Below are 14175 nucleotides of genomic sequence, written 5' to 3'. Positions count from 1 at the left end.
GTGAACAGCAACACAGACGTATGTTTCTGCAAATGTATTGCAAAATGAATAATTATATTTTGATTTGTGATGTAACAGAGAAGACATATGCGCTTTCATCTCAATAGAAATTAATCCTTTCTTAATTCGTAATACAGCGTGCTGTTTTGAAGCAATACAACTTGTAATTACAAAATTTAGTAGTTGTCACGCTTATTATAATACCTTAAAATTGCATATGTGTCCAGAGATGCAAGCGAAATTCAATCCTGAATCTAAAATCTCAAATATTTTATTCACAAGAAACACCTGTTTGTAAATATTTTGAGCCTCTGTACAGATTTAATATTTACTAATTATTTGTATTATGTACCCCTCTACGCACTGCCTTCGTTTTCATCATGCTAACCAGCTATATGTGTGTCAGTAATCTCAAAAACTAGGCATAAGATTCAGGAAACCACACTTGAAGGAATTTATTAATTGAAAAATTTATTTTTTACAGTTGGTGTCAAAACCACTTGAGGCAGTAAGATTATCCACCTTGTTATCAATGTGTAGTATTAGTGTTGTTAGTTTCATACGTAGAGTTTCTTGCATATATAGCATGACCACGGAACTAGTGTGTGAAAAATTGCGACTGAATTTGTCCGCATGACAAAGGGTATTGTCTAAGGTGGTGTGAATATGTTGTGAATGCCAAAGAATGTACAGAAATGTCTTGTACGATATGCTTGTAGCTGCAAGCACACTACTAATACACTTTCTTGTAAATGTACAGAAAACACACTAAGTCCACCTATTACTGAGTGTATGCATAATTTGTACAAAAAAGTATGTAGATACTGTACAGAATGTTTATAAAGCACAAAATTACTAACCTTAATTGAAGTTGCACATTGTATTGTATGTTGCATGCTAAGATTGCAAAAGTTAATTGTAGAATCATGTCAACAAAACAACACAATGTCACTAAACAAGTTGTAATAGTAACTCTTGCATTATTTAGCTCCATTAGTGTTGAAAATGTACAAAGATAACATTAGATAGAATTTTATTACGTCAAGAGATCAACTCCAGTAATTTCAAAACAAGTATCATAGTTTTATTGCAAGAGAAGCTTTACAAAAAATTATAGTAAAAGTTTCTGATCTTAAAAACTGTTTAACAACAAAAAAAAGGATAAGATATAAAACCCTGTAGTTTCCTCCTGGTTTTCTACTGCCAGTTTTTCAACAATATATAACTATGTAAATATTATTAATTTAATTTAGAAGTGTAGTTTTAATTTGTTTATTTAATTACTGCAAGTACTTTTCAAAAAAAGTATGACAAAAATAAACCATTGCTTCGTATCATCAACATGATAAAATTGTTCCATAATTTTTGTTATGTAGTCATTAAAATATATGTTAAATATTTGTACTTAAAAACTATGCACATAGCTTAATTTCAAACATACACAAGAAATATGTATATATTATAAGACTATCACTAAACTGATATAACATTTCGCTCCAAGTAATACAATAATACAGTGTGTTTCAAAAGTCACGCAACCCAAACTGAAAATTTATATCATGAAAACCGTAAGAGATATTTACACCGAGTTTTCTGCATTATAAAGCCTCATCCATTGAGATTTTTTCAGTGCTTAGCATTATCACTTTACTCCATACAGAAAATCAGATAAATTAATAACTGGCGGAAGGCAGCGTTAAATTTTTTCCAGAAATGCACTTTTGAGTGACAAAAAGATATAAGAAGTAATCAAAGGGCCATAATTAGACGTCTGATGACTGATGCAATATCAATCTGTCCTTTGCAACCAATATTGATCATGTGCAGCATTTCATGGATTTATGACTGGCGATTTTATGGGTTGAGTGAAAAAGTGCCATTTTTGGGACATATCTCCGTAGCTGGCAACACTTACTTCCTTACTTACTCTACGGCTCTACAGCCTTGGTCTCCTTGGTGATAGCTGCTCACTCATCTTGGTTCTTCGCTCTAGTTCTCCATCCTCTTATACCCATTCGTTTGAGGTCTTCTTCCTCCTGGTCGAGCCATATCTTCCTGGGTCTGCCAACACTTCTCTTGCCTTCCTGTTTCCCTTGGTAGATCTTATGTACCGCTCTGTCTGGTTTCATCCTTTCTACGTGCCCCAGCCAGCTAAGGCGTTTGAATCTTATTTCACTTGTTATACTTTGGTTCTGGTAAAGTGTAGTTAGTTCTTCGTTTGTCCTGATTCTCCAGATGACGTGTTCATTGGTTGGTCCATATATCTTACGTAAAACCTTCCTCTCCCATATATCTATGTTTGTCATACCATCTGGAGACTGCCACGTAGCTTTATGCATGTTTTTGCATGGGAATGTCGTGCTACTCACAATCATATTTTTACTGGTAGCAAAATCTAGTTTTTCTCCATTTTCATTACAGTGTATGTGTAAGCTATGCTTCCCAATAGTTGGTTTATATACATCCTCTCGTTCTATCTTGGCGGTGAAGTCTCCAAGAATTATTATAACATCATGTTTTGACTGTTTTATATATATGTTTTCCAGCTGCTCATAAAAGTAGTCTTTGTCCTTTCTTCTGCTTCCTCAGTTGGTGCATGTACGGTAATGTGTGTGATATTGAAGAGTTTTGCTTTCAGTCTAAATTTGCATATATGTTCACTGATTGGTGAAATCTATAACAATCTTGTTTTATTCTTTTTGTCACAAAAATAATAGTTCCAAAGGTATTTTGACCATGTCCACTATAGAATATTGTGTAGTCTCCCGTATCAATGATACCTCTTCCTTTCATCTCATTTCTTGCAGTGCAATAACTTCGATCTTATATTGCTCCATTATTTGTTTGAGGTTATTCAATCCTTCTGCTTTATTAAGGTTCTCACATTCCTTGTTGCCATTTTCCAATCGTTTCTCCTTTTGCATTGCCTGTGTCGTACCTTCATAGCCATCCGGCTGCTATCACTTGGTTTCATAACAGGGATTTTTTCTTGCGTTGGACTGTTAATCCCATGCCCAACCTGGTAAGGGATTGCCTCTCGCAGCTCCCAGGGTCACTGCTTTTCTGTCAGGCCCTTAGCCTTTGAATTGAAGATCCCTCTTACTGCAAGGCCGTAGTTTGCTAGTTTCGGTCCGCCCCGGATCTCTCCGGTACCTTCCATATCTCAAAGGCCTTCCCTTATTCACCACCTAGGGAGGTGCCCAATTGGGGACTAGCAACCCCTCATGGCAGCTGGCAACGCAGCAGGTCGAAATTTTGTCAACAGACGCATGCAACATGTGTTTAAATATTGACCCTACATTTGCATGAAAAATTAAAATCATAATTTTGCACAGGAATTTGGCTTTTATGTGTAAATTCCTATATACACATGGCAACTCTGCCATTCCAACACATCTGACTGAGGTTGCTGTGGTAAGGGTGATTCATAAATGCGGAAGGAAGAGAATTCAGAGTAGCCAGGAGCAGCATACAATTCTCTCAAGAGTCCAATTTCGGTACAAAATCATGATTTATGATTTTTCACATAAATGTATGGCCAATATTTGGAAACATGTTGCGTGCATCTGTTGACAAAATTTCGACCTGCTAGTGTTGCCAACTACGGAGATAGGTCCCAAAAATGGCACTTTTTCACTCAACCCATAAAATCGCCAGTCATAAATCCACCAAATGATGCACATGATCAATATTGGTTGCAAAGGACAGATTGATATTGCATCAGTCATCAGACATCTAATTATGGTCCTTTGACAATTCCTTATCTTTTTCTCACTCAAAAGTGCATTTCTGGAAACATTTTAATGCTGCCTTCCGCCAGTTATTAATTTATCTGATTTTCTGTATGGAGTAAAGTGATAATGTTAATCACTGAAAAATATCTCAGTGGATGAGGCTTTAGAATGTAGAAAACCCAGTGTAAATATCTGTTACGGTTTTCATGATATAAATTTTCAAAGTTTGGGATGCGTGACTTTTAAAACACTCTGTAGTAACCACATCTGCATGTTTATTTTTTAAAAAATGGGTTATATTAATAAAAATGAGCAGGTGTGCCATTTTCATGTGAATCAAGTCCTCCTTTGTGTAGTTTTCAAGCTGAATATATGAACTTTCTTTGTGACTTGGCATCACATATACATATGCAGATAACTTTCAGATAGCATGCTCTTTTTTTTAAATATACTCGTAAGCGAATTACTATTTCTTTCTACGAGGCTTACTTGAAATAGTTCTATTAATTTCGGTGGACCACTACAGTGAAACAACAAGTTCCCAAGTGGATGGTGGCAGGACACACCTAATACTATTGAACTATTACAAGTAAGTCTCGCAGAAAAAGTTAGTAATTTGTTCACATGTATATGTTTATTATACTACCACATCTTGTATTCACAAAAGGTGAATGCTCTTTTTTATTAAATTGGAATGGAGTAAAGCTGAGCTATCAGTGTTTTGAAAGTAACTAAGTTCTGGGTACTTCATTTGAAAGTGACTCACACTTATCTACTTTTTGATTATTCTAGGTATAATTGATTCTTTATGCACAGAAAGGCTAATCAGGACTGGACCTACAGTTTAAAGTGGGATTCGAACCACTTTGTGCCTCCACCGGGTGTCAAACCCGGGACCCCTTGATTACAAGGCAATGATGCTACCACTGCACCATCGGGGAGGCACCTATTGTAGGTATAACTCATGTAACATGTTTTATGCATGAACTGCAAGCAGGCTGTTTCCACAAAATTATAATTAATCCCATATCTTTAATTTTTAAAATTAGACATGAGAAATTTTAATGGAAACACCAATTCTTGAGAAGATTGTGATGCAAAATAATTCTTTCAACAAAAAAGTAAAGTGCCCCCCTGTGATTTGCACCACACCATGAAGGAGTATAAGGGGTGTGGAGTGAGGGCCCCACACTTTCTTGATCACAACCGAAGATGGGGGTGATGTGATCAGCATCATGCCCCTGTCTGCCTTTACCTCCCCCAGAATTTCCTTCAGGTACCCACTTTGTATGATGTGGGGTTTCCACTTAAACAAGTAGAAAAATAATCCCAGTTCTCTTCCGCCGGAGATCGAACCCGGTAATCGGACACTCTAACGTCTGTACATGAAAATGTGCAGAAAGGCAACTAAAAATAACTCAGCATTACTTGAAAAAGTAACTATTACTTTCAAAGACTGGTAGGTGTTTACTTTTGTTGATATGACCCAATGTAATAACTGATTCACAGAGGTTGTATATAATTTCTGCTAGCTGGTCCTACAGGTTTGGAATGAGAGAAACTATCCTGATTGTGGCTAATGATATTTTCTTTCTCGTCTGCTGGAGCATGTGAAGAAGGCATGTGACTAATGATGTTTTTGCATGCTTCAGAAAATTCCAAAGAGGTTAAGAGGTACTTTTCGCGACGCAGATGATATTTTTCAGAAGGTATAAGAAGACATCTTGGTTTACATTTGGCACGTCCTTTGTGTCTTTTTCTCTCCTTGTCTGTCATTGGCTGGTGTTGTGCCATGTACTCTTGTGTATGCTTATGCCATTGCATGTGGTCATTGTTTAGCTGACTCTGTAGACGAGCATTTTCATTTGTTGACGTCCCAGTGCTCGAAGTGAGAGGGAATGGTTTCCCCCTGCTAGCAAAATTTTTGCAAAGCATCCCCCCAGCTGTCTCATTGTCATCATGTTAAACCATAGGAGCATCCCCGTAGCTACCCTCAACTCTTGACCAAACATCCCCTAACCTAACTTTTTCCACTCAGGCTCTGCTCGTTGTTGCAGTTTGCCAAATATGGTAGGAAAAAAGATATTTGTATTTTGTCTTTTTGTTATTTTTGTCACTTTTGGTTAATTGTGACAACCCAAGTAACCAAAAGTGGTTGGTCCAACGTTGAGCCAACCGTACAAAATGGATGGCCAACGGTTGGTTTTACTACGTTGGTAATTTTGCCGTGGTTCCAACGTTGGGCCAACGTATGGTTTTACTACGTTGGCCCAACGTATGGTTTTACTACGTTGGCCCAATGTATGGTTTTACTACGTTGGCCCAACGTATGGTTTTACTACGTTGGCCCAACGTATGGTTTTACTACATTGGCCCAACGTATGGTTTTACTACGTTGGCCCAACGTATGGTTTTACTACGTTGGCCCAATGTACTGAAAACTAAAGAAAACTAAGTTTGTTTTCTGATATACATAATTTATTGTGAGGCCAAATGTAAACAATAGTTCAAGTTATTTATGAAAATAAAAAAAATACACAGCACTTTCTCAGTCACATGGTGTCGTGGTTTTCAAGGCACCATACCGTCAAGTGGTAGCATAAGAACCTTCTACAGTTTACTTAATTTTCCACCTTTCATGGAATTTAGTCTGCACATAACATTGCTTAACCACCTTCACGATAATATGTGTAAGAATGTTCTTGTTCTACTACAGCAAAAGAGACAAACAATAAGCAATTCCCAACACATCTTTTATCCATGGCGGCTGACAAAGGACTCGTGAGTGACTGCAAGTTAAAAATAGCTTCTACTTTCATTAAAAATATATTATATTTCCAGTATGTGCTGTGACTGAAATATTCAAAAAGAAACACTGTTATACGTCACTTATTTTACACTCTAGAATTTTCAGCATTCTCCTGAAAGTTGTCTTAGCATTAAAAAGTTGTTTATAAAACTGATTTTGACTCACATTTCCATGATTGGACAAATGTTGGCAACCACTGTTGGCCCAACGTCAGACCAATGTCAATTTGCCAACCTTTCCTACGTAAAAACTGAACATTGGCTTAACGGTGGTGGTTACTTGGGAACGAGGATGAGTGATAAGATGAAGTTGATGAATGGACGATCACAAATACAGATGGACAGGACAAAACACAAACCCTGCAGAGGATTATCCTATCTCTGAGTCCAGATCCCAGAGCCTCGCAACAATGCAGTCCCGGGTTGTTCTATGTGGAAGTAAAGTTGACGCTTGAGTACCTTTTGAAGATGACCCCCCCCCCCTTTACACCCTCGAGGATGATTGATGAGTATGAAACTGATGAAGGAACACTCACGGAGAACACCTATGCCCAGACTGGCGTTCAATCCAGGGAACTTAGGACACTCAGCATAAGACAAAAACAGTGAAATATCACGAAGATTCATTGATGACATTTTCCCCCTCTGAACACATGGCGAACCCTCCCTCACTACATTCCTAAACCAACTGAACGACTTCACTACCCTCAAATTCACCTGGTTCCACTCCAAAGACCAAGTGACCTTCCTAGATGTGGACATCCACATTGCGGGAGACCACTTGGAAACTTCCATACACATCAAACCGACCAACCACCTCCAGTATCTCCACTACTCCAGCTCACACCCCTACCACACCAAAAAAGCCATCCCATTTTCTCTAGCTCTGAGAAGCCAACGTCTCAACTCATCCCCCTCATCCTGCCAAAACTACAAACTATGTCTGCACCAAGCCTTAATCAACCGTGGCTACCCCTCCACCCTCATCAACAAACAAATCACAAGAGCCACCTCCCACAACTGCACCAAACAACCCAAAACCAACCCTCCATCTCTGATCACCCAATACCACCCCCACCTTACGAAAATCAAACGTATCCTCCACTCTCTCCTTCCCATCCTGCACAGTGATCCTGACACCAGGGACATCTTTCCGAATAAACCTAGGGTCGTCCCCCCAACCTCAAGAACATCTTGGTCCAAAACACTCCCAACCCTTCCACACCACTCCCCCCAGCTCACAGGTGCAACAAACCCAGGTGCAAGACCTGCCCCATACTCATGACTTCCCCCACCTTCCTGATCCCCATCCCTGCAGGAGAGTTCACCCTTCACCCCAAGGGCACCTGCCACTCATCCAACCTCATCTACACCTTCATCTGCCAAATCTGCGGCAACTTCTACCTAGGCGAAACCTCCACCCCCTTGAATCTAAGGATAAATAATCACCGTTCCTCCACCCAAAACTCCGATTTCACAGTTGCCATCCACACCAACAGCCACAACACCATTTTCAACAACTGTTTCCATGTCACCATAACCCATCTCTTAACCCCCCCCACTCAGATATGTCTTTCCGCAGGCAATGGGAAAGGGCCTATATATCAGGCATGCACGCCATTATACCCCCGGACTCAACCTAGCCAACAAATAACCCCTTCCCCCTCCTCCTCGAAACCACCCACCATGCAGTAAACACTGGTGAAAATATGCTACAGTCAGTATTCTGTGTCCCTGCACTTCGTGACACGATTTCTTTCTTCTGTGATGACAATGTGGACAATATATTCTACAAGTATATAAGGTTATCATTGTTTTTAACATTGTGAATATAATATACAATTTATCTAAACTTCATTTTCACATAAGTGCAGCTCGCGCTGTGACGCCAAGGGTCCTGGGTTCGAATCCTGCTCGTGGTTGTTTGTGAATGTCCATTCATCAATTTCATCATTTCATCACTCATCCCCATCTTCACAACTTAGCCAAGAGGCACAAAACGCGAAGTAAAATAAACTAAGTCAATCAATCAATCAAACATAAGTGCAGCATGTAAAAAAAATGTTCCTATACTGTAATAGCTTGTATACCATAGCTTATATTATATTTTCATGTATCTGACGAAATCCATACCCATGCAAAATGGATCAATGGATGAATAAAGATTATGATTATTATGATAAAATAACGGGCAGTGTCGAAATTAATTCAAGAGAAGGTAGCATGAAATTCCTACTAAATTTAAGTTACATTATGTGGCATAAGCATACATACATTACGTAACTTTCATGGCAGTTCGATTAACATTGTTCTCTCTGCTTTTTCCGTTGATATCTCAATCCATGTAATGACAAAGTAATTGTGCACTTATCCACAGTACAAGGTTAAAATACAATCAGTGAACACACGATGTGGAACATCATCAACAATTTATAATCCTCTCATCTGCACCATTGATAGTGAAGAATAACAATAGAGGCACGGATTAACCTTCTTAATCTACAAATTTCTAAAAGAATTATATTTTTTCTCTCCATATATTTCCTTAATCCTTCGTGGGCACGCAAGAAAATTTTGTGTATGGTCGTGCATGGTGTCAGAGGTCTGCTTTTTAAAATGTTCTAAATTAACAGTCTGAAACGCCAAATACTCAATTATTACTATTAGATCTTTTTTTCAACAATTGAAATTCTATTAAATTATAAAATGGCACTCTTCGTTAGTCGAGCACGGAACGACACACTGGATTTTCAATAAGAACAAGGTACGCCTATAGTCGCGCATTCACTTAAGACACCAAGGGGCTTCAAAGAACCCTTCCTAGTGGCTCGAATAAGTTACTAAAACTGAAAACAAAATCGTGGTGTAAAAGAGGAAGGTCAGAAACTCAGCTAGACAGAGGAAGGGTGTTGATAAGGCAATCATTGATAAATAATGATGTTAAAACCACACACCCGGAACGAGAGACCGTGCACGACCAACGCAGGGTTAAGACTAATGATGAAGTTAAGAGGTAAAGAAACTACAGTCTGTTTAGTTGTTTTCTGTTTATGTACAGTCACGAACATTTCTTTGTTGTAACAACCTCTTTGACTTTCAATGGGATCATTCCAACTTAGAAATGTCTGTGCCTGTATGCACTGATAAGTATTTTTTGACCTAACTGTTTGAGGTTAAGTGCAGAAATACTCTCTTCCCATTTTGTATGCTACCAATCATAGAAGAATCTACTAACATGATAGCAGAAGTTAGGTAGATGTGACTAATTCATAACAGTGGTGGTGGAATGTACTAAACAATAATAACCTAACCTAATATCAAATTTAACTAATTACTACACACATCATGTGCTGCTTAAAAATGTTAAGAAATTCTATACTTTTTAATACAGTCTGAAAATAAGATTTATCATTTTTATGCATGAAAACTTAACTTTCTTATAATTTAATACTCTATATAACATGTTTATTCCTAATATAAAATACTGTTATTGCGTATATAATAATATTTTAAACATTTCTGTGTAAAATACATATATTTACATTAAATACTTCAAAATATATGAATAAATTATTAGATAAATAAACTTACTTAATACTTAATAGGTATGATTAATAAATGTTCAAATACATATTTAAATATGAGAACAATAATAATTTTAATCTTAATTGCCTTACACAAAGATGTAAGAAAACTATAATTAATTTATATATTTTTCATTCAATCAGAATTCAGAATTAGAATAATCTTTACATATATATGTTTGTATTAATACACACACATGAATACTACAGAGCACTGTATGTATAAAAGTTTGCATCTGATCTTAATCAATGTGTCAACAATTCAGATACTATGGTTTATATTGTATTTGCACGTATGTGTCTGTATTATTGTTTAAAATGTAACATATAATAACATAATTGCCAAGACATGCACGTAATGCTTCATTGCTTGCTGAGCTGTTCGTTGTTACATTTATGTGTTAAGAGTAAGTAACCGTTCAGCTTTAAATAAACATGACCCTAACTGTGATAGTTGTTTTCCTAAGGTGTACGAGACGATCAACGAGAATCCGGATACTTCTGACATAACTCCTTTCGTGAAGCCTGTTACGAGCGACAACGCTGTAATAGAGTTTCACGCTGTGTCGTGTGCCGTGCTGGAAAATATTGGGAAGTTTCCCGTTACGATCGTGCGACATGGAAACTTGGAGCCAACGGTCTCAGTAAGGTGGGTTTCTGTTACATGTCACATCCATTCCTCTCTGTGTCAATTTGTTTAACATTGTGCATGGAGATTTAAGATTCAGACTCAATTCTTCCTATAAATGATATTTTGTAGGGGAGAATCATATTTTACAATGAAAAATCACAATGGTACACGTGTGAAAATACATTTTTAACATATGCTTAATCATACTATAAGATTTATGTAATCGATAAATTTTATTTTTTAAAAAGTTTGTAGTGTTACCATTATATACGAGGTGCATCCAGAAAGCTATGGTCAGATAGGCGTAGAAGAATGTACAAATAAATTTCCTAGTTATATTTAATACAGTGTGTTTCTACAAACACATTTTTCTTCATTTCCGGCATATTTATTTAGGCTTTTGGTGGATCACAACAACAGGTTTTGCATTCCTTCGTTCAAGATAAAAGCAGCATCAAGATGGTCAACAAAGAGAGTGAGACACTATTGGAAACTGTTCATGCAATTCAAAAATTGCAAATTATTTGTTTCTCTGAATTTTTTCTTCAAATTATCTAACACCAAAAAGGGAGCAACGATTGTTTCGTAAACATATGCAATTTCAATTAGCAGACCTCCATGGCAGAGTTGTTAGTACAGCATACATAACACCAGGGGTCCCAGGTTTGAATACCGACCTTGGGCATGGGTTTTCTTTGTGAGTGTGTCCCTGCATCAATTTCATCATATCATCACTCATTCTAATCGTCGCAATTAGCCAAAAGTAGCAGAAAAATGATACTAAATGAAAAATCAAATCAAACAATTTCATTAGTTCATAAATACCTTTAGATAATACACAAAGGTCAAGATATTACTTTTGTGTGTTTATAATAATCCTTTGCGCAACAGTCCTGAAGGGCCTTGGCTTACCTACCAACTGCCGGTCTCCCTCCCACGCTTTCCTTCGTCACCTCTAAGCATGGAGATCTTCAACCAGTGTTGGAATAGTAGGGGGGTTAGCCTGACGTATCCCCAGCCGTTATAGTAGGTTTCCGGGACCGGATTACGCTCCCCAATTTCCTCACGATGGTGGGTTGCCACCAGCCCTATACGTAGGCCAAATAAATTCCGACCAGAGCCGGATTCGAACTTACGCCGTCCTGCAGCGAACGATCTCAAGACGAGTGAACGCCTTAACCCGCTCGGCTATGGAGGAGGGCTTTGTGTGTTTACTTGTTAGAAACAAAACAATGCAAGATATGATTACATACACGTATACAGCTATTACATGTCTGTCGATTTCTGTCAACTATATCCATGGCAAAATTCCAAATATTACATCGTTTATACAGCGCTAAGCAAAAATGATCATAACGTTGCCCAAAAGTAATTATTATAAAAATGTTCAACTTTTAATAGAAAGTGGGTTGTCTAACATAAATTAATCATTTTGATAAGCACATGAGGTCATAAGGGTTATCCAATCGAGTGGATCTGTGTGTCATCATGCATATGGATCTCGGTTTCCTTAAACTCTGGTGTGATTTCCTACCTTCATTCACCTTCAGCATAAACGTCAACGATTCACCTGTAAATTTCCACCACACTCACATTGTTAGCATTTTAATCTTACCCGTGCCCACACTTGACAGGCAGCAGGCTTGTTGGTTTTCATGTTGATCGCACAGCAAAACAGGTCACTTTCAAATACCAATCAAATGTGACCAGGAAGCACTTGGATTGCCTGTGCAGCCACTGCCCGCAATTGGTTTTTATTTTCTAGATGCACCTTATACGGGATGTCTCAAAAAGTTTTATCAAAAGTATCTTTTTGGGTCACCCTGTATATTTACATAACTATTAACCATGGTAAATGGACAAATTGAAAGAATCTTAAAAAAATAGAATTTGGCACAATTGTAACAGTACTCGAAGCACAATTATATATTTAAATATACTATTGCTATATTATATATTGTATAAAAACATTATAAATTCAACAGATGCTCATCTTTTGGTGTAAGAAAGAAAAGAGAAGTGGTACCAAAGCCGAAATCTGGAAAAAATAACAATTGGTAGGAGTATTGTTGAGTCTAGTGAGTTTTTTTTTTGCACATTCACCAACACTTGTGGTTTGCATTTTGGCACAAATAACTCACAGGAATGATCTATCCTGATACATTGTTATCCATTATATAATTGCATATAAGAAAGTAAGATATATATTTCTATGCTTGCATGTTTCAATTGTATCAGATGATAACAAAGAAATTAAGTGAAGCAATTTTTAAGCTTGTAATTTTTTTATGCACACAGTGTGCAAGTTTGTATAAGCAACAGTTAGAAGTGATTTGCATTGCTACATGCATTGTTTTACTTCAGTTAGTTTTTTGCATACAGTAAGTACTTTTTTAGAAGTTGCAGCTTTTTTTTTACCAGTTCCAATGCTTTTGTTTATCATTCAATTTTGTGTTTTGAATAGATTTGTATATTTTTGAATTATACTCTTGTTTTTAAGGACAGGAGCTATCAGATCCCCCCCCCCCAAAGGAAAAGGAGTTCAAATTCTTTCAATTAACCCTTAAGTTCCAGCGTTGGATAGCATACATTCCACAAGAAGACATAATTTAATTCTGTAGGTTAGGTACTGTTCCACGGATACATTTTTCATTGTTACTGAGCTTTAAAGTGTGCTAGGACTAATTTATTTGTTGTCATGGCTGTACAGTGCTTTTGAAGGTCAAGCAGCAGCTAGCATGCCAGGCAGTGGCAGTGCATCTGCTGGCAAACTGGATGCAACATCTGCGTAACTGGAACCGCTAGCTACGAGGGTCACTATTTATATTTTGAGCCTAACAATGAAAAAACAGGAATTTGGCATTGAAAACTGCTTTATTGTTTTTCGAAGTATTCTCCTTTATGGTCAATACACTTTTGCATTCGTTCTAACCATTTGTCAAAGCAGTTTTTCCAATCTTCTTGAGACACCTCCATAATATGGTTTTTGAACGCATCAACGGCGTCTTCCGCCGACGAAAATCGTTGTCCACGCAATTTATTCTTGACATTCGGGAACAAGAAGAAGTCATTGGGTGCCAAATCAGGACTGTACGGCGGATGACCCATCAATTCGATTTTTTGACTGTTCATAAAGTCGGTTGTTAGACGAGATGTGTGACAGCTGGCATTGTCTTGATGAAGAATGATCCGACGGCGTTTGTTTGTTTGTTTTCCGTATTTGACCTCTGGCAAACAAATTGTTGTGTACCATTCAGAGTTGACCGTTCTACGTTCCTCTAAAGGCATTGCCACATGACCAGTTTTCCCGAAAAAACAGGTGACCATTTGTTTCGATGTGCTTCGAGCGCGAACAACTTTTGTTGGATTGGGTTCATCTTGAAACACCCATGCAGTCGACTGCTGTTTACGTTCCGGC

At 37.6% G+C, this 14175-nt stretch overlaps 1 protein-coding gene across 5 annotated transcripts in view; it reads left to right on the top strand.

The window, feature by feature from the left end:
• Window positions 1-14175, top strand: part of LOC145999543 (sodium/calcium exchanger Calx-like) — a 173475-nt gene that overhangs the window by 110642 nt on the left and 48658 nt on the right. For 3 of the 5 annotated variants that reach the window (XM_083136537.1, XM_083136538.1, XM_083136536.1), the window contains 2 exons: window positions 5387-5443; window positions 10594-10775. In XM_083136537.1, the coding sequence (XP_082992663.1) occupies window positions 5387-5443; window positions 10594-10775 (239 nt within the window). Of the gene's footprint in view, window positions 1-484; window positions 509-5386; window positions 5444-10593; window positions 10776-14175 lie in introns of all 5 variants that reach the window. The other 2 variants (XM_083136539.1, XM_083136540.1) reach the window with 2 other exon arrangements.

Source organism: Lepisma saccharinum, chromosome 15 (genome assembly GCF_977018435.1).
Source record: "Lepisma saccharinum chromosome 15, izLepSacc3.1, whole genome shotgun sequence".
Lineage (NCBI taxonomy): Eukaryota > Metazoa > Arthropoda > Insecta > Zygentoma > Lepismatidae > Lepisma > Lepisma saccharinum.
Note: the sequence above shows the minus strand (reverse complement) of the source record. Positions and strands in the feature narration are given on the sequence as shown.